The sequence below is a fragment of the Peromyscus leucopus genome, chromosome 10 (genome assembly GCF_004664715.2).
Source record: "Peromyscus leucopus breed LL Stock chromosome 10, UCI_PerLeu_2.1, whole genome shotgun sequence".
NCBI classification, from domain to species: Eukaryota; Metazoa; Chordata; class Mammalia; order Rodentia; family Cricetidae; genus Peromyscus; species Peromyscus leucopus.
The window spans coordinates 27,251,028-27,271,572 of record NC_051071.1 but is presented as its reverse complement, the minus strand read 5'-3'; the positions used below and the strand labels follow the sequence as shown (position 1 = coordinate 27,271,572).

The 20,545-nt window shown below is 46.4% G+C and overlaps 1 protein-coding gene and 1 pseudogene across 2 annotated transcripts in view; one reads left to right on the top strand and one right to left on the bottom strand.

The window, feature by feature from the left end:
- Positions 1–4,751: 4,751 nt before the first annotated feature.
- LOC114694112 lies at positions 4,752–4,840 on the bottom strand (annotated as a pseudogene).
- A 671-nt stretch (positions 4,841–5,511) lies between these two features.
- Ccm2 (CCM2 scaffold protein) overlaps positions 5,512–20,545 on the top strand; it is a 65,058-nt gene continuing 50,024 nt past the window's right edge. For both annotated transcript variants that reach the window (XM_028870553.2, XM_028870552.2), the window contains exon 1: positions 5,512–5,649. In XM_028870553.2, the coding sequence (XP_028726386.1) occupies positions 5,620–5,649 (30 nt within the window). In that variant the 5' untranslated portion in view covers positions 5,512–5,619. The remainder of the gene's footprint in view (positions 5,650–20,545) is intronic.

Below are 20,545 nucleotides of genomic sequence, written 5' to 3'. Positions count from 1 at the left end.
TGTTATGACACCAGTCCTTTAAACAATCAGACCATTTATACATTTGAGAGTCTGACCCACAACCTGCAGTAGGTTGCACAAGAAACCAGCCCTCAGCTACAGTCATTGGCACAGGAAGCCAGCTCACTGTAAGTCAGACTTGCAGGAAGCCACATGTTCTTTGGTGACAATCACAGAAGCCAATCCATCTATAACTTCTGTGCCAACTCCAAATATTCAGGACCTGATTAACAATTGGTGGCTTCCCTAATTTATGCCCCAGCTTCCAATTTAAGACCAACTACAAGAAGACAACTATGTTCTCCTAAACAAATTTGTGAGGTCCCCGTAATGGATAGACCCTACCCCAATGTGTGAACAGGTGCCCACAGTGGACAGACCTAACCAAATGTGTGAACAGGTGCCCACAGTGGACAGACATAACCAAATGTGTGAACAGGTACACACAGTGGACAGACCTAACCCAGTGTGTGAACAGGTGCCCACACTGGACAAACCTAACCAAATGTGTGAGCAGGTGCCCACAGTGGACAGATATAACCAAATGTGTGAACAGGTACACACAGTGGACAGACCTAACCCAATGTATGAACAGGTGCCCACAGTGGACAGACCTAACCAAATGTGTGAACAGGTGCCCACTGTGGACAGACCTAACCAAATGTGTGAACAGGTGCCCACAGTGGACAGACCTAACCCAATGTATGAACAGGTGCCCACCGTGGACAGATCTAACCAAATGTGTGAACAGGTGCCCACAGTGGACAGACTTAACCCAATGTGTGAACAGGTGCACACAGAGGACAGAACTAACCAAATGTGTAAACAGGTGCACAAAGTGGACAGACCTAGCCAAATGTGTGAAATGTACACAGCAGATAGGCCTTATTTGTGAGGTATCCACAGTGGACAGATTCTAGCCAACTGTATGAGGTGCCCACAGAGAACAGGTCCTAACTAATGGAGTATGGTGCCCACAGAGGACAGATTAAGTTTCTAATCAGAGCTTTCTCCTTCTCCCTCTCTGCCTTGTTCTATTGTTTGTTTGTTTTGTATCATTTATTTATTTATTTATTTATTTATTTAATTTATTTAACTAATTAATTTATTTATTTATAGACAGAGACTTGTTATGTAACCCCTGCTGGCCTCAAACCTCAAACTCTGGGCAATCCTTCCCTTCAGTCTCTTGAGTTCTGGGGTTATAGGTGTAAGCCATCGAGGTGTTATGGAATATTATTTTACCTATGTAAAGATGTATTACATTGTCTGTGCTGCAGAATATTAATTTAACTGTGTAAAGATGTGTTACATTTGTTTATGCTGCATTTGTTTAATGATGCAAGTATGTGTGTTTAATTATGAAAAGATGTGTTGCGTTTATTTCACCTTGCCTGCCTAAGATGCCTGATTGGTCTAATAAAGAGCTGAGCGGCCAATAGCTAGGCAGGAGAAGGACTGGCAGGCAGAGAGAATAAATAGGAGGAGGACTCTAGGCTTGAGAGAGGAACAAGGGAAGGAGGAGGAAGAGAGAACAGGGAAGAAAGAGAGGGACGTGCCTGGAGCAAGAAGCCAGGCAGCGGCCAGCTGGCCATGAGAAGCAGTGAAAAATACACAGAAGGAAAGAAAAGTAAAAAGCCCTGAGGCAAAAGGTAGATAAAGAGAAACAGGTTAATTTAAGTTAAAAGAGTTAGCTAGAAATGAGCCTAGCACTTACAACTAATAAGCCGAGCACTTATAACTAATAAGAAGTCTCTGTGTCATGATTTGGGAGCTGGTTGGTGGCCCAAAAGAAAAAGCCTGGCAGGGCAAGGCTATTGGGAGCTCAGCACGAAGGTCCTTATGCTCACAGCTGTCCAGGAAAACCAGTAATGATTAAGCACACAGGACTGTCTTCTCAAAGGAAAAGATATAAAACCTGTTCTTCCATCCGGAAAGCTGGGAGCTGGTGATCTTTGTTATCTGTTCCACCAGGCCGTATCAGCTCCTACAGCCGGGACTGGAGATACCTAGCAATCTAAATGACCCTTACAAGCAAGGGCTCCCCAAGCTCCCACAACCAAGATCGGAGATACCTAACAGTCTAAATGACCCTTACATTACCTGTACAGCCATGGACTCCCACAAGCTCCCACAACCAGGACCAGAGGTGGCTAATAGCCCAAATGACCTGGGCCCTTAAGTTAGTAAAGGTAGCCTATCTCCAGAACCCATCTTCTCGGAAGAAATCACATGTACCCTGAGTTGAGTCCTGATGTAATAATGCTTTCCTGTGCACCAGGACTGTATTACACCAGGACACTTCTTTCCGAATTATACTATGTTTAAATATACTGGCAATAAACCCCCTGGCATCGGACTCTCTAGAAGTTTTGTTTGTTTGTTTTTGTTTTTCTTTCTTTCTTTTTTTTTTTTTAAGATTTATTTATTTATTATGTATACAGGAGGGAGTGCCAGATCTCATTACAGATGGTTGTGAGCCACCATGTGGTTGCTGGGAATTGAACTCAGGACCTCTGGAAGAGCAATCGGTGCTCTTAACCTCTGAGCCATCTCTCCAGCCCTTGTTTTTGTTTTTCAAGACAGGATTTCTCTTTGTAACCATCCAGGCTATGCTGGAACAACTTGCTTTGTAGACCAGGCTGGCCTTGAACTCATAGAGATCTGCCTGCCTCTGTCTTCTGAGTGCTGGGATTAAAGATGTGCACCACTACCGCTGGGCTAGAAGTTTTGATCAGGTCTATACAGTCAATCTGAACCGAGTTTTTATTCTCACCTCTTCGAGGTTCATTCTCATGAAAACGTCTTCTGGGTCCCCTTCACAAGCCCACTTTTTAAAAATTAATTTATTTTATGTTCATTGGTGTTTTGCCACGGGTGTCAGGTCCCCTGGAACTGGAGTTACAGACAGTTGTGAGCTGCCATGTGGGTGCCGGAAATTGAACCCAGGTCCTCTGGAAGAACAGTCAGTGCTCTTAACCACTGAGCCATCTCTCCAGTACCCACAAGCCCAACTTTAGGACATTTTTGTTTGTAGCCCAGGATATCCTTGACCATGCTGTGTAGCTAAGGCTGGCTGTTGCTGGAGGGCTTCTCTCCAGGTTCCCCAAGCCCCGCAGTCCCACAATCCACTTATAAAATAATCACTCAGACTGGGTGGAGGGCCCCCCAAAAGAGTAAAAACCTCCAACAACAACATAGTTCAGTAGAAACTGTCTAAATTTGTTGGTAGAGGCAGATAAATGTATACTATTTTTCATAGAGAGGAGTATGTGTGTCTGATGCAGATTTGGGTTCAAGATTGCCAGACACAATTATCCAGAGAGGGTGTTTGTACATAGTGTGTGCAGTAAGGATCGAAGCTGCATTATTAGAAGAGGGGTTGTGCAGCACCAGATCGAGTCCCAGGCTGTGAAACTATTTCCTAAGCTTGCTTGCCTCAGTTCTTTTTATAGCTTTGGTTAGAACTGGGAAGAGAAAAATTGCATTCATTCAGACTCCCCTCTAGCAACTATAGCTTATGAAAAGATGACGTAAAATCCAGGCCGTAAGGGCTAGAGAGCTGGCTCTGTGGTTAAGATGAGAACACTGCATAGGATACGTAACTGTGGAGTGCTCAGCCTCAAACGGGGCGCCTACAGCACACCCTCCTTGAGGCTCAGGGACCATCACTGAAGAGGGATTAGAAAGATTGTAAAAGCCAGAGGTGCAGGGTGCTTGTAGCGGTGGTGGTGCACGCCTTTAACCCCAGCACTTGGGAGGCAGAGACAATCAGATCTCTGTGATTTCTAGGCTACCCTGCTCTACACAGTAAGTGCTAAAACAGCCAGAATCACATAGGAGACTCATTCTCAAAAAAAAAAAAAAAAAAAAAAAAAAAAAAAAAAAAAAAAAAAAAAAAGCCAGAGGTTTCGGGAAGGGCTGGAGCAAAAATAATGTGTTTTCTGGATATGACAGGACTCCTGCGCTCCTGAACTCATAGTAGTAGCTGTGGATGCCTGCATTAAGACCTGCACAAGAACAAACCAGTCAGCATTCTAGTATGGAGTGGCAAGGAATTCATGAGCCTCCCCCAACTCCCAGGGGAACTGAGGACTGGAGGTCCCTATTGCAAAGGAGAAGTGCATGTGGCCCTGAGAGAACCATATTGCAATTAGCAGGATACTAGTATTTTAAAATAAATAGTGGCTTCATTTAGCATTGGTTTACCATGGGAAAAGTCCTTACTCAGGGTTGGTGTAACAGTTTGCTTTTGAAAACTACCTGATTCTCTGAAACTGTTCTCTGAATGTGATCAACTATTATATGTGGATTGTTAAGATTCTACAACTTTATTTTGAATGTCCTTGCCGTTGTAACTTATTTTCCTGAGGTGCCTGAGATAGGAGAGAATAAAGCTTTTTTAAAAACAATCTTTCTTGGCTTGGGTGTGAGATTAGTGAACACAGTGGGTTGGCGGGACCATAGGGTCTATAACTTTCCAAGGAACGCACAGCCACACCCCATGAGCGGTCTCTCAGCTACTAGTCTTTACTCCTCCCTTCTTAGAGATGCGGGTCTTCTGGCAGCCAAGGAAGTTGGCTGCATAAAGCCTCAACCACATGCTCCTTATTGCAAATGGACACAATGACCTGGCCAATGTGAACTCTGGCCACACTATACTTGGCAGCTTCCCAAATGCACCCTGAATATGTCCGTCGCTGGAGCCTAGATTGGAAACATGAGCTCGGAAACATTAATACCCACCAGAACACTACCCTCAAGGTCCCTTAGGGCAATCCATACAGACAACAGGTTGCGTACATTACCAAGGAGGCTGCTGTTGGCAGCCATTGTACATTTTTGGATTCTTTTTTTTTCCCTAAGTCTCTGGTAGCCACGGCTGACCTTGTCCTCCTGATCTCCCTGGTCTCTACCAGTCAAGTGCGAGGACTACACAGGCGTGTGCCGCCACACCCAGCCAGAACAGAAAGTTACTAGAAAAAGGTTTCCTTGTGGCTCAGAGTAACAAGCCAGAGAAGCCAAGTGGCAGCGCGCCCAGCATCAGGGTTGAAGCATGGCCCTGCCCCCTCCCCGGGCCTTGAGGACCGCCTCCCGGGGCGCGAGGCAGGCTGGGAAGTCGGCCTCCCTAAAGATGGCGGCAGAATTGAAAAGTCGGAGCCGCTTCCGCGGGCGCCCTCACGGCCCCGCAGGGTCCGGGCGAGCTGGAGTGTAGGGGGGACGCCCTTTCAGAGCGGACGGGGCGGGGCGGGGGGAGGGCTGGCGTGCTCCCTCGGCTCTGACGCGGTGTGGAGGGTCAGGGGTGAGCCCCGGGTCCCTTCGGGGAGCACACCGGAGAGTCCTCCAGGCCGGGCAAGACGGCGCCCGCCACGGGGCCCCGAGCCTCCCTCGGGCCGGAAGTGCGGGCGCGCCGAGGCTGTGGGCGGGGCGCGAGGGGGCGGGGTCTCTGCGGTGGGCCGGCTCCCTAGGTCCGGAAGTGCGGGTGGGGCGCGGCCGGGGCGGAGACTGCGGGCGGGCAGGCGGCGCGGTGAGCGCGGGGGTGGCGGGCCCAGAGCGAGCATGTAGCGGCCGCTGGCGGTGGGGCTCCCGGGGCGGGCCACGGGGGCCGCATGCGGCGACATGGAGGAGGAGGGCAAGAAGGGCAAGAAGGTGAGCGCTCACCGGCGCGTCCTGCCGCGGGGCCGGGGCGTGGGGTGGGGGGTCCCTCCGGGAGGGCGGGCGGGCGGCGGAGCGGGTTTGGGACAGTGGTCAGGTGGGCCTGCGGCTCGCGGAGGAAGTGCCGCGCCTTTCCGGGGGAGGGGGGTCCCTTTTTGCTGCTCGCCCCGGGCCGGCTCAGACGCCCTGCCAGGGGGCCCGCCTTCCCCGCGCGCCGGGCTGGGACCGCAGAGGAAGTGGGCCCAGCGAGGGGCCAGGAGGTGGCCAGGACTGTGCGATGACCGGCGACGCTTTCACTGCCCACTTGGCTTTGTTTTGGGATGTCCAGTAGAAGCAGAGATGGCCTTAGCTTCTCGGCCGGTTCGCTCGTCGACTGTCGCTCGTACTTAATACCATTGAGTGATTTCAGTGACGTTATGTTTGGCAGTAAGATTTAGGACATGGTTCAAGAGGCTCCTTCGTTTATGTAGTTTAAAAAATGTGGCTTTAATTACAGACTTGAGTAGTTGATAAAGAACATTTTAAGGAGCCTGGGAAGACCATGTGGGGGATGAACTGCCATTAAAGCGGAAAGTGGGCTTTGATAAAATGTATCCCTTTCAAATAAATGCTTTGCAATCTTAATGTTTTGCCTGTCCTGTCATTTTCATTTTGAGAAATGTGTGTACTTTATGGAAAAGTTTAAAACAGACTTTGATGTCCTAGCTCTGTTACCACCCGGGCTCCTGTACTCGGTTAATTGGCCAGGCTACTCATCACCTTGTTTTAGGAGGTGTCCCATTTATTAGAAAGTCTTACTTGGAATGGAGTAAAGCCAGGTGGCCTTCAGGGAGTCCAGACCAGCAGCGCTGCCCCCACTTGCTTATTGTTTCAAGACAGAAACATGCACTTGCTGTTTAGATGCCCTATCAGTTTGTTGCCTCCGAAGACGGTTTAAAGCTGGGAAACAGCCCAGCAAAGTGATTCAGCCTACAAGTGTTCTACAGAAAAGGGGGAGCTGAGTAGTGTAGAAGGATTTAGCTAGAAAAGAGGGGTGCTGTTTAAGAAGGACCTGGCTGAAGTGTGAATGACGCTGAATTGTGCTAAAATTTGTACCAGCTGGTCTTTGCATTGCCAGTAGCCTAGAACCCTGGGGACTCGTCACCTGCTGTATTTGCACCACAAGCTCGAGTGCCCTATAGGACACCTGGCCCACATTCTTGTCTGGACAAATTGCTGGCTGATTTTTGTTTTGTGTATCATACCAGTTGGGGCGGAAAGCTGAGGAGCAGAGAGATGCATTAAGACTTCCCCTGAGCTTTTGGATTAGTAGTAAGAAAATGTTGCAGTTGTGGGTAATGGAAAAAAAAAATGGGTATAGACAAAGGTTGTGATTAGTTTCATTGTCTTTTAGAGGAGGTAATGTGCTGTGTCAGGACCTACACTAGCAATTGTATGTGTTCTGCCACTTGCTTTAGTCTGTCCCCTGTAAGCAAGAGAGACAACCTTGCTTCCTACATGGATTCCTATGTAGGCCATGACTTAACACATTTTACCAGGTATCTTCTGGTTTGGAGCCGGCAGAAGCTTCCTCATGTGCTTTGTTTTTGTTTTTGTTTTTTGAGACAGGGTTTCTCTGCTTTGTAGCCATGGCTATCTTGAAACGTGCTATCTAGACCAGCTTGGCCTCAAACTCACAGAGCTCCTGCCTCTTGAGTACTGGGTTAAAGGCCAGTGCCACTACACCTGGGCTCCTCATGCGCTCTTTAATATGCGATGTCTCCTCCAACTTAGGAGTGTAAGTGTTTCTCATAATGGTCAGTCAACCAGAGATACTTGTTTTAAACATTTAATAAATTCAGCCAACCTCCCCTCCCCCAGACGGTTTCTTTGTGTAGCCCTGGCTGACCTGGAACTGGCTCTGTAAACCAGGCTGGCCTTGAACTCAAGAGATTCACTTGCCTCTGCCTGAGTGCTAGGACTAAAGGTGTGCACCACCACCACTTGGCTACAAATTCAGTCTTTTTTTTTTTAAGTTTTTTTTTTTTTTTTTTTTTAGAGACAGGGTTTCTCTGTGTAGCTTTGCACCTTTCCTGGAACTCACTTGGTAGCCCAGGCTGGCCTCGAACTCACAGAGATCCACCTGGCTCTGCCTCCCGAGTGCTGGGATTAAAGGCGTGCGCCACCACCGCCCTGCCTATACAAATTCAGTCTTAATAAATTTTATTACTTTGGACATGTCAATGCTGTTAGCTCCTTCAGAAAGATGTAAATTTGAGCCTATGAAAATGTGAATGGGGACTGAAGGTGTAGCTTGATTGGTAGAATGCTTGTCTGCCAGGCCTGCAGCCCTGGTTTCAATCCCCGAAGCTTTATAAAAGAGGCATGATGATGTATTGTAATCCTGGCACTTGGAAGGGGGAGGTAGGAAGGAGGCTCCAAAGTCCAAGGTCATCCTTGGCAGCTTACAATGGATGGTGGTCAACCTAGGGTATATAAAAACCTGTCTCACAACAACAAAAACTGGACTGTCAGGCCTTTCCCAGGTCTCAAATACTTAACTTGTCTTGTCAAGCAGTGATAAGTGTGAGAGGATCTGTAATTGTTATCTACTACTATGCTCCTCACAGTCCGCTTTTTACTTCTCTCATTGTATCATTTTTTATCACTTTGTAGATTTTCTGTACAATGTATACTTATTTGATGCTAAATATACGAGGTGATTGATGCTCGAGATGCCATGGAGCACCGTTATTGGGAGCAAAGGAAGATAGCGTATATACGCATATTGGTAAAAGGGCCGCCAGGTGGTTGTCCTGCGGTTTTTCAAGCTACCAGAGCACACAGAAGTATGGTGACTATACGAAATCTAGCTCCATAGGGTGAGCATAGGTATATTAATGGTTGTAGTAGCGATGCCAATACTTCGAGCATGATTAAACAGAATCGTCTTGCTACGCCCTGTGAACCTATTGTAGTCATTCATGGAGAGTTGTCCCATAGAACAAGCCAGAGTACACGCTTTCAGAAGACGACATGTTAGCTATTTCTAAGATAATGGGGAATGCAGCTCAAGACAGGCCAACTCCGAAGAACTTAATTGAGAGAGGTGAGTGCATCAAGGACGGCAAACTAATACTGAGACAGCTTGAGTCAGGTTTGTGGGCCCATGTTAGTTTCTCTGAAGTGGATAAGATTCTATCTGCAGTGGATCGATTGATGGAGGGTTGTATGTATGGCAATCAAGAGAATCATCGGTCGAATGACTAGGAGACTTCGGTTGGACAGTCGAGTGAAGGGTATAATCCGCAGGAGAACTAGAAGGTGGGTGGAGTGAGGCACAGGGTTGCAGGAGAATAGTGTGGCTTATGGAGATGGTTGTGGACAGGTGTGAGTGGTGGTGTAGTGTGTCTGCTAAGCTCAGAGTGGGTGTATGGATATCATCTCAGAGACATATGAGCTTTGGACAATGCTAAGCATAGTTGTCCACCATATGTTGATTGGAATGTCTGAAAGCACGAGAAGATGGGTTGAGATGTGGCAGCGAGAATACGGAAAGGAAGCAATACTGGCTGCTAGAGAGGCTGGTTTGTTGTGTGGGTGCATCTCACAATCACATGGTGTATAGGGAACCTGTCTGCAAGACAGAAGGGCGTGCAGGCATGCTATAATCTCCAAAGACCTGCGCTGCTAGCAATGTTTGGGTTCTGTACCTGATTCCACGGGCAGATTGATGTGTCTATATTATGTTGAGTCTATTATGAGGTTAATGATACTAGTCTTAATAAACAGCAGTTCTCATAATTTCTAGCGCCAGATCAAGAATATACCTATCGTTTATTGGTTCAGGTGTTATTTTGCCGAGATCTCCTTATTGAGTGATAGCTCATTATCACCTCTTTCAACTTAACCAAGGACACCTTCTTTAATCGACACTTTATATAGAGACATACATTGGTCATGACATTCTTGCTAGTGGACGCGTGTGTCGCCATGCCTGATCTTCTGCATCTTCACTCACACCATTGAGAGCGTCGTCACGCTATAAGCGTTGTGGGAGTCTCTATTCCATATCAGCACCCGTATAACTAGTTCCGTGTTGGCTCATGTACTATATTTTATATTATATATGGAATTAGTGCACTATACGAGTATCGAAGTTAGAGTAGGCTCTCACAGGGGTATAAGAGTAGAAGTCAGCACCGACATGATGTGCGCGGCTGACGATTGTACAATGCCATGAGAGACCTACATTGGCACACACTAGTATATGCATCTATATCAATGTAGATGTTGCAGCTCTCTACAATAACTAAGATCTGGTACAGCGACAGCTCTTCCACAATGGAGCACTTGAATTTGATATTAAAAATTCAGGTATGTCACTCTTGTTATATGCTTGCTATGGAGGAGACACACGAGGTAAGACTGTGCGTATTTCTGTACTCACTATTACGAAACTGGCATCAACCATATGATCTCCAATATCTAAACAGGCCCAATGGTGATTAGACATCGTCTCCACTACACTCAGAAAATGACCGTGTAAGCATAGAATCAACGAACATTCACGCCAAATGATGTTATCAACCTAGTCCATCATATATTTGACATGTCGAGCCTCTCTGATTCTCAGTTATCATCTCTAGTAAGTCGCACTCACTTTAACACGTCTCCTCATTCACTGTCTAGACCACTGACTTATCTTATGCAGTTATATCTATCTGAGACCGGCTGAGGCTACTCGCTAGCGATAACTCCACCGGCAATCGTGTTTTATATGTGAGCTCACTCACCCTTAGAGAGACTACCTGTGAGCAATTGCACTGCTTCGAGCGCTAGCGGGATATTAACATGGAGTTAATTGGGATGAGATCGCCAACACATTGTGACACTGTGACATGCATCTTATATCATACACTACATATACTCATGGTATAGATTGTAGGATAGAGAGAGGACCTCATTCAGGTCGTGAGGTATCTTCAGATTACATCAGCTCTTTGAGTATGGGAACAGAATTTATTTCCTCTTATATCTCAATAATCTATGATGGGGCTCTATATTCAACCGGATTGAGAACATAAACGATTATACGAGTGTCCTATCCTTACTCTAGTCAATAAGAGCAGGATGTTACCATGATATGAGACCTCACATGGTTCTAGGTGTCTTACGAAGTCAATGCTTTGAAGTGCTTCCAAGATGAGCTATTGAGTCGATTGTCCACGCCACAGCTCTTCTGATCTCTCTGGTCTGCTTTCGTATCGCGTGTCAGTTATTATGGACAAATATAGTGGTGTGCTCTGAGCAAAATATAGCTCTGGAACTTAGGCATGGATTTTGAGGTATAATATCTATAGAGGAGAGTGGACTCCAGCTGTGACCTTTACTCGCATGAAAACCTCTAAACTTAAGTGGGTTCCCTCTGCTTACTATAAATTAATCTTTCGAGAATCTGACTTATCGTACATATGTTACACTTCTTCTTGGCTGAGTTCTATACAATCTGAGAAAAGTGTATATTTGTGTTGGATTGATGGAGAGAAAATAGAGTATTAATTCTATCTGCTCTGTAACATGATCAACTTCCTTACAAAGCTATTTTTGAGACTAATTTTTAAGAAAGGAGAACTCTACAGGTTGGTGTGATTCGAGCTATGTGAGTGGGGGCTTCAATATATATGCAGTGGACGATGGTATTCAGCTATGTTTCGTGATTCTGAACTTTTGTCAAGCATTGGTGCTCATGGAGAGATTCAGAGGAGATATCTATAATAATAATATACCACGCCCAGCTTGAAAGCACAGCACTGTGATATGAGTATAGAACCATCACAGTTATAATCGCGAATCCCGTACCTCTGTCATAATATAGAAAGCAAGGTTGCGAGTCCTCTGCTCGAGCGTCGGTGTCGCTGTACGGACACAGCTTGAGTCTAATGATGTATCTGATTCAATTGAGGCGAGCCCCTGTCTCAATAAAAAAGGCTGTTAAAACCGTGTAGAGGGCGCTATTCGAACAGATCTTAACACTAAGTTGTTCTCTTGGTCTGTGGAACAGCCCGCCTATTTAAGCACTGTTTTTTAAATTTTGCTTTCTTTACAACCTTACGCTGGCCATGCTTCCGTCCCTTCCAGATGCCGCGATTAACATACATTTTCCAAGCCGACAGGTGTTTGTCTCCCTTGTGGCGTAATATTCATTATAACTGGCTGGTCCTGTACTGGTTGCACATTCTGACAACACGCAAAGCCGGGCTGGGCAGGGCCTGCGGGACAAGCATCCAAACAGCGACGCATCCACCTGCCCAACATGCCTTCCACAGATAGTCATGCTGAATATACTTCAAGGGGTCCGTCGTGTCCCAACCACTCACTCTGATACTAGAGTCTATTCATATATTTATCTACCTAGCAGTCTCTAGACAGTCATCTACTTATGTCTATCGACTATCACAGACCACTAATCGCATATTGTACATGTACAATCGACACGCTAATTGAACAATTGAGTTTCAGAACCAATATCATGATTATTATATTAAAATTTCTAAACATACACACAGTTGTCTCACTTCTCATAAGATTCTGCACATCCAATCTGCACACATAGTCTATGTGTGGCATGTCACTCTTCCCTTAACCGGCGGTTGTCCAGAATGATAAAAATGAGTCTCGCGATCGAAACCCATGATGTGCTCCAAGCGAGGTAGCCGAGTGGTCGCACGAGTGATCTACCGAGCACTAACATCTGTGCTCTGGTCTGCCACATAATATAATCATAGTCCGCGGCCCAGTCGAGGCAGTGGAGCTCAACCAAATGCCTTCTCCTCTGGCGTTCCTTCTGGGCCAGATCCTAGCCGAGGTCGCAGTAACGACAGTGAAGCGGCGAGCCAAGTCTCCGACAGCCGTGTGTAGACGCCTTGTCTCGTGTTCTGGTGCTAATCGTTGTGTGTCGTGTGATGGTGCTCCCATAGTCCATGAGAGCAGAGTATAGCATAATTCGGTAGGTTATCACATATAACGCACTCACCTATAGAGATGAGTCGCCAGAGAGCTGTGATACTAGTCTACCCATCAGATCCACTCGGATGTTGAGTGAAGCCAGAAGAAGTAAAGAGGGCAAGATCTTGTGACGCTTTAGGAGAAATACGCTGCTCTAGTTCTCGAGGTGAGACCACTATTTAGTGGAGTCATCTCTTATAGCATCAGACCTTCAAATGACACCAAAGGATGGCCTTTAGCACAACTACATAGCAAATAGTGCTATACGACACGTTATAGAGCCATAACGATTGTGGCAAGCTTTCCCGGTTTAACAATGCTTAAAATTCCTTATTTATAATGTATACTCTCAAGGAGTTTACATGCGTCTGTGTCGACAGTGCACATGCCACTCGACTTCGTATCGTAGCGCGACCAGAGCTCCGATGTTGCATATTGGTACGCCAACGCTGTGTTTATGCTCCAAGTAAATTCCCAGGCAGTATCTATTGTAAGTAATCCGATCATACGAGACGAAGTTACTTAAATAATGCGTTCTTCCAGAACTCGCCTCATGTCCTGAAGTTGCCTATATATGCTCGGACGAGAAGTAAGGCAATGCCAAGCTAGACTCCAGATCCACGTACTGCCTCGTGATGCACAGGAATATCACATATACATAAGTTCCATTGTTTTAATATTGCTAGTGCCGCTATCATTTGTCTTGGTTTTGTGGTGAGGAGCACTGGAGGTAAAGATGCTCTGTCTTCTGCCCACCCTACTTATTGTGACGCGCTTAGGCCTTGGTCCGGAATATCTCACCTCTGTTATGGGAGCCATGAGAGTAGTCACTCCATCGCTACTCCAGTAAGATCTCGTGCTTGCTCAGGTCATCTTGAATGGAGCACGCTTCCAGGTCCAAAATAAAATTTCAAATAGTACAGGTATTCAGTGGTAATCTGAGCCAGTGGGTCATGGTGCTTCGGCATGGAACCTCAGGTCAAGACTCGTTCTCTTTTCAAGGTTTGTCACCGCTTGTCTAGAATTTCTAAGAAAGCAGGGATCGATCTTTCTGGATAGTGTTAGTTACGGTGCTTACTGAGCGATTTTTGCTTGTGTAGTGCGTTTGAGGATGGCCCTCGAAGCTGCTGACTTTGCGCTCCACTCTCAAGTTTCTGGGATATGGGATATTCGTTCTGTACTCGATTTCACAGTGCTCGTACTGTCTTGCAGGACTAGAAGTGGTCTTTATTGACTGCAGTGCGTGCATGCACCACCCTACTAGGTGAAAGAGGAGATTAGACACACGTCACATGCTGACATGAGGGAGCTCGAGGCTATGTCTAGCCCTAGCTGCTCAAAGTGAGTAGGATGCACGTGAATGCATCGGCACGCACTAGCACTATATAGGGGATCGTGTAGAGAGGAACTCACTGTGTACTTGAGGCGCACCAGCAAGGTCTCACGGTAGCGGATACCACCCGAGAATCGAGAGGCTATCTGACTGAATCGTGATGACAGAGAAGAGATGGTCAGATGATAAGCAGTGATATATTTAACATTGCAGTCGTATACCTCGCTACACTATTGGGCTGAACAGGAGATTGACTGTCCTCGTTACTGGACCAGATCGCCTACGTGTATTTTCCACTAGGTGCATCTGCTATGGCGCTGAGGTGCCACGGCTCAGCACACGTGCGAGACACCCCACACCGTATGCAGACAACTCATCGAAGCACAAGAACAGAGATCTATAAGACGTACGAGGAGTACGAATTGCGTAGGCTTAGAGCTCAAGAGGAGAGGAGATGCATAGGTTGAACGATAGTATACTGAGTATGAGCAAATCGATACAAATTGGCGCGGGTCGTCTATGGAGAGCATATAATAAAGAGCACACATATTCATAAGCGAGTTGATAATATACGATATCACTCATACATGTGCTCTTAGTATGAGTCACAGTGTTGATCCACGAATGATATTTCTCATAATACGTCTCTTTATGGCTGTATATATGCAAGATCATATTAAGATATATATGTTACATATCATATGCCTCATGCAGTAAATATACGCCAAAATACACGCTAGTTGTGATGAGCGGGATGTATTGTAACTCAACAATGCCAGACCACACCCCTCACATTTCTGAGACTCAGTATAACAAGCGTGCTCTCCTGTATGCTGGTGAGACATTGTTTATTGATTACCACAAAAAACCAAAATTCAGCGCAAGCCATGTAGTTCGAGAGAAATTTTTAAAGAAGACTGTTAAATACACATAGGATCGTACGAGATCTAATGTGTTGGTGCTCAGGTATTGTTTCGATGTTTAACGTAGATCTCTACTCGCGTCAGTAAACATGGTGCAGCTTCAGGGCCCTGATCGGGACAACATGTGAGCGGTCTTAGGAGCAGCATCACAGGGCTCTTCTGAAGGACTCTATATATCTTGTCGTTAGCTCTAGCATGATAGCTCGAAATTCACGTGTGAGATACGTACAGCGCTAGGCCAGTACCAATTACCTTGCATTTATGAGAGCTCGATAGGTCGATATCTGGCAGGTGGTGCCATGTAGCGACGCACACTGTGTTATTTAGACTCTTGAGAGTTCCGGTGTTTTACTCTCATGCGAGAAGCACTCTACAGAGAGTCTTAACTTCTCTAGGGTCGGGTAAATAGTGTACCTCAGGAAGTAACGCTCTAGACTTTTAAATCTACAGAATGATTTCTCACTACACCATTTATCTCTGTAGGAAGAACATTTGATCACAGTCTCTCCAGATTAGTATTGTTGCCAATTATGGCATTGAGAAGAGAGTCTCGCAATATCGAATTACAACAATAGTACAACTGCAGATATACTCGCAGTATACTCTGTATGCCGGTATCTGTAGGATCTTGCGAGACACATCTCCTCTATCCTGACCACGAGGCCAGGTCGTGCTTGCGACGCATTGTGGATATATGACTTCTATGTGGTTTAATATTGAGACACGCAATCTTTCCTATATTCATGTTAGATATGAGAGCTTTCATTCTTTTTGCGCAGTGCGCTTTGTGTTTAAGACCGAGAGCATAGTTACTCATTCTATATGTTCTCATTAAGGTCGCTAGTGTGCTTCCATCGTAGATATTTGTCATGTTTAGAACATCTGCCGGGTGAGTGTGATAGCAATAGTGAGGAAGGTGTGTTAGTGATACTGGGAGAACTTGCCAGATAGGAGAGGCTACGAGTCAGGATATTTTTCTGGACTCTTATTTATGCTTATATGGAGACACAGTAAGGACGTGTTAATATTTGTGTGCAGGATCCAGTATGTGTTCAGCGTTGAGACTAATAGGTGGTCTCCCTCTTGCCGACACCATATAACTGAGTGATCTACTGGGTACGAGCCATGTTCTAATCTGGCCCGGAACATCAGAAATGGGATCTGCTGGCCTCGATCGCGCTGGCTGTTGTTATTAAAGCTGTTATATGTTTGATTTCAACCTGAGCACCTGAGGCCTAAGGAGAGTTTATGCATAAATATATACCACTTGATGCTCTCGTGTGGTGATGATGTAGATTGTCTAGCACATGTGTATTTATATTGCAGTATGTGCTTACTTGCAGTGCATGGATCGGCAAGATTATAATCGATCTGAGTCATCCTCTCTATACGACTGCATTTCGCAGCGATCTTATTCCGTATAACGAGACAACTCAGTGAGAACTCGCTCGGAGCTCGCTCGTGTTTTCACGATTAATTGGGTCTGGCTGGGTCTCAGTGATTACTCCCATTGACCTTCAGTCATCCAAGCTCTTAGGTACTAGGTATATTGCTAAGATTAGCCAATCATGCCTGGCTTTTCCTAGCAGTGCCATGGGCTTGGAACTCCAAGGCGATTTGAGAGGGTTGGGCTAGGTGCTACGAAACAGTATAATGAGCACTCTATTGTCGCACATGTCGACGCTCTTCTGTAGCATGGTTCGCAGACACCCTCTACCTTCCATCACTGACTGTAGAAAGAGGGCTCTCTACACTGGAGCTTGAGAATGCAGTACGTAGAAGTGAGAGAGATTAATGTGGGATACGCTGGACGGACTGTGTTCCTGGAGGTTTCTGAGGAGCTGATCTATATGGTCGCTCTGGACAAGCTCTCATTGTATTTTGTAAAGATCCTATGGCTGCATCTCACCCTATTAGAGGGACTTGAGACAGCATTTTACCCTGGCCCTGGCTGCCCCAGAATTCACTGTGTATGTAGCCTAGGCTGGCCTTGAACTTGTAGCGACGATCCATCTTCAACCTCATTGCAGGCATGAACCATCAGAGATGGCTGCAGTCCATTCTTTATGGCCAAGAAACGCATGAGTATTTTGGGTCTAGACCCTGTGGGGGACCAGGTTTTATCTTTAGGGGTCTGTAGCAGGAATGTAGCTATGACCTGCATAAATCCCACTGTCGTTGGGAGGCTGGATCCCTTCAGTTTGCTGCTACTGCTACACTTGTCACTAGTCTGAGAGAAGCAGCAGGGTTTGCTTTTGTTGTTGACGAGACAGGCTCTCACTGTGTAGCCCTGGCTGGTGTGGTGCTGGCTGTGTAGACCAGGCTGGCCTTGAACTCAGGTCGGTGCCTGCTTCTTGGCTGTAGCAGCCAGTTCTCCGTAGCTCACCGTGCAGAGGTGAAAGGGTTTGGGTTTGGATTGTCCAATGAGACAGTAGAGGTGTGGTTTTTGGGTTTCTGGTGCTGAGGGTTGAAACACCCAGTGCCTCGTGAATGGGAGGCATGGGCTCTATCACTGAGCCGCATCCCCAGCCCAGCCTTTTTCTTTTCCGTCCTTCCAATACAAATCGGAAAATTTCTTCCCTCAGGTCTGTGCTGGTGCCAAAAAACGTGACACTTTTTTTCCTCCCCAGTGTACCTGATTGGTAACAGTTTTTTCTCTGGATTGTGTAAAGAATTAGGCATTTGACTGCAGGCATTACATGTGTACAATGAAAGTTTAATCCTCCTCAATGAGCACAGTAGGAAGTTGGAATTTGGCTTTTGTTTGGGGCTTAAAGTGGTGTATCATGTAACCCGGGGAGGTAGAATCTGAAAGTGAGCAAACTGGTCAGCCTAAACCCGGGTGTTACTGTTCTTACCTTACAGGACTTCAGGTGTGGTGCCATTGGGGTGCAAAGCACATTTCATGTGCGTGATTACTTGTAACTTTGAGGGTAAAAAAGAAAAAGTAAAATGTTTGTATTCATCCTGTAGTTTAAAATTGCATAAAAGTTTTTCCAAAAATCTTTAACCTACTTTGTGTGTATTGTGCCGTGAGCCCTGCATCTTCTGTGACTTACAGTATCCCTTCTCCTTTCTTGGTTTACATGGAGCGAAACTAGGGACTGGGCATGGTGCAGCACACGTGGTCCCCACACTGGAAGGCAGAGACAGGTGGATCTCTGGGGGTTGGAGACCAGCCTGGTCTACATAGTGAGTTCCAGGCCAGCCTGCGTTATCTAGTGAGACCCTGTCAAAAGCGGGGAGGGCCTGGAGATGGCCCATTGGTAGAGAAAGAACACTGGCGGCTCTTCCAGAGGACCCAGGTTCAGTTCCTTAGAATCTACATAGCAGAAGCCGTCTGTAACTCCAGTTCCAGGGGATCTGATGTTCTCTTCCTAGCCTTCTTGGGCACCAGGCATGAACATGGTACACACATACACGTACAAGCAAATCACCCAGACATAACAATAAATAAAATTTAAAGAGAAAAGGAGATGGCCCCGATTGGCAGGCTCACATGTAAGAATATATCCTGGGTCTGATAACATCTGGCTGTTGTGTGTGCTGTTCAGTAACTCACTAGCTCCTGGCTGGTGGCATCTGGTGTCAGCCCCCGGCCGGCTACTTTTTTGAGACCCCTCTCACAATATTGTCTGTCTTTATCCCGAAACCCCAAGGTGACTGTGGCTCGTTTGCTTCCCTTTTTTCAACCCAGCCACCATGGCAGCATTTTATTTTTTAACATTTATTTTTATTTTGTGTATGTGAATGTTTTGCTTGAATATCTGTGCACCATGTGCATGCAGTGCCTGTGGAAGCCAGAAGAGGGCAACAGGTCTCCTGATAGACAGTTGTGAGGTGCTGTGTGGGTGTTAGGATTGAACCCACAGACTATGCAAGAACAGCCAATGTGCAAGAGCAGCCAATGCTCTAACCGCTGAGCTATCTCTCCAGTCCTCCAGTATTTTATCATGAATTTTATTATGAATTTTTTTCTTTTTATCTTCAGATGTTCTGAGATTTATTGCACCTGTATTGTTGTTGTTGTTTTTGTTTGTTTTTTTTTTGGCTCCCTCTCCAGAATCGAACCCTGATTCCCTGTCACCCGTGGTCACCATGGTAGGCACGGTGACTACCATCGAAAGTTGATAGGGCAGACGTTCAAATGGGTCGTTATTGTCACTGAGGGCGTGCGATTGGCCCGAGGTTATCTAGAGTCACCAAAGTCGCCAGCTCCCAGGAAGGAGCTGGCTGGGTTGGTTTTGATCTGATAAATGCATGCATATCCCCCCCCCCCCCCCGCCCCCATGTTGTTTGGTTTTTTTGAGACAGGGTTTTTCTGTGTAGATTTGGAGCCTTTTCTGGAACTCACTCTGTAGCCCAGGCTGGCCTCGAACTCACAGAGGTTCACCTGCCTCTGCCTCCCGAGTACTGGGCTTAAAGGCATGTGCCACTGTCCCCCGGCTGTACCTGGATTTTTGTTTTTTTAAAGATTTATTTATTATGTATACAGTGTTCTGTTTGCATGTGTCCCTGCCCGCCAGAAGAGGGAGCCAGATGTCATTACAGATGGTTGTGAGCCACCATGTGGTTGCTGGGAATTGAACTCAGGACCTCTGGAAGAAGAGCCAGTGTTCTTAACCTCTGAGCCATCTCTCCAGCCCAAAATGAATTTTTTTTTTTTTTTTTTTTTTTTTTTTTGGTTTTTCGAGACAGGGTTTCTGTGTGTAGTTTTGCGCCTTTCCTGGAACTCACTCTGTAGACCAGGCTGGCCTCGAACTCACAGAGATCCTCCTGCCTCTGCCTCCCAAGTGCTGGGATTAAAGGCATGTGCCACCACCGCCCGGTGTACCTGGATTTTTATGAGGACTCCAACTCAAGTTCTCATGTTTGCTTATCCCTTGCTCTTCCCTTACTTTAGAGCTTTGATTTTATTTGTGTGTACGGTTGTTTTTACTTATGCTGATACCTGTGCACCACATGTGCCTGTTGCTTGCAAAGGCCAGAAGAGGGCATCAGGTCCCCTGGGACTGGAGTTATAGATGGTTGTGAGCCACCACGTGGGTACTGGGTGTTGAACCAATTCTCTACAGCTCCCTACCCTGTTGAGTTACAGTCTCTCATAGTCCAGGTTGGTCTCGAAATTACTATGTAGTTAAGGCTAGCCTTGAACCCTGAGCCTCCTTCCTCTACCACCCAAGTACTAGGGTTACAGAATGTACTGCTGCCCTTGACTTTTGTTTTTTGAGAGAGTGTCTGACTAGGTAGTCCCAGCTGTCCTGGAACTCACTGTATATCAGGCTGGCCTTTGCCTGCCAAGTGCTCGCATTGAAGACATGTGCTACTATACCTGGCTTGGATGATTTTTGGAGGTGGGGTGGGGGGGTGGACCAACAGGGTCATCTGTAGCTGAGGCCGGCCTCAAACTCTGTTTAAGTGAGAATGACCTTGAACTTTTGATCCTCCACCTTCCAAGTGCTGGGATTAGAGAACGTCAGACTGGAGTGCATGTGTATACCCACTATCCAGATCCCACCACTGACCTTGGCTGCATTCAGAACATCAGGTTCTGGAGTGCATGTGTATACCCACTATCCAGATTCCACCACTGACCTTGGCTGCATTCAGAACATCAGGTTCTGGAGTGCATGTGTATACCCACTAT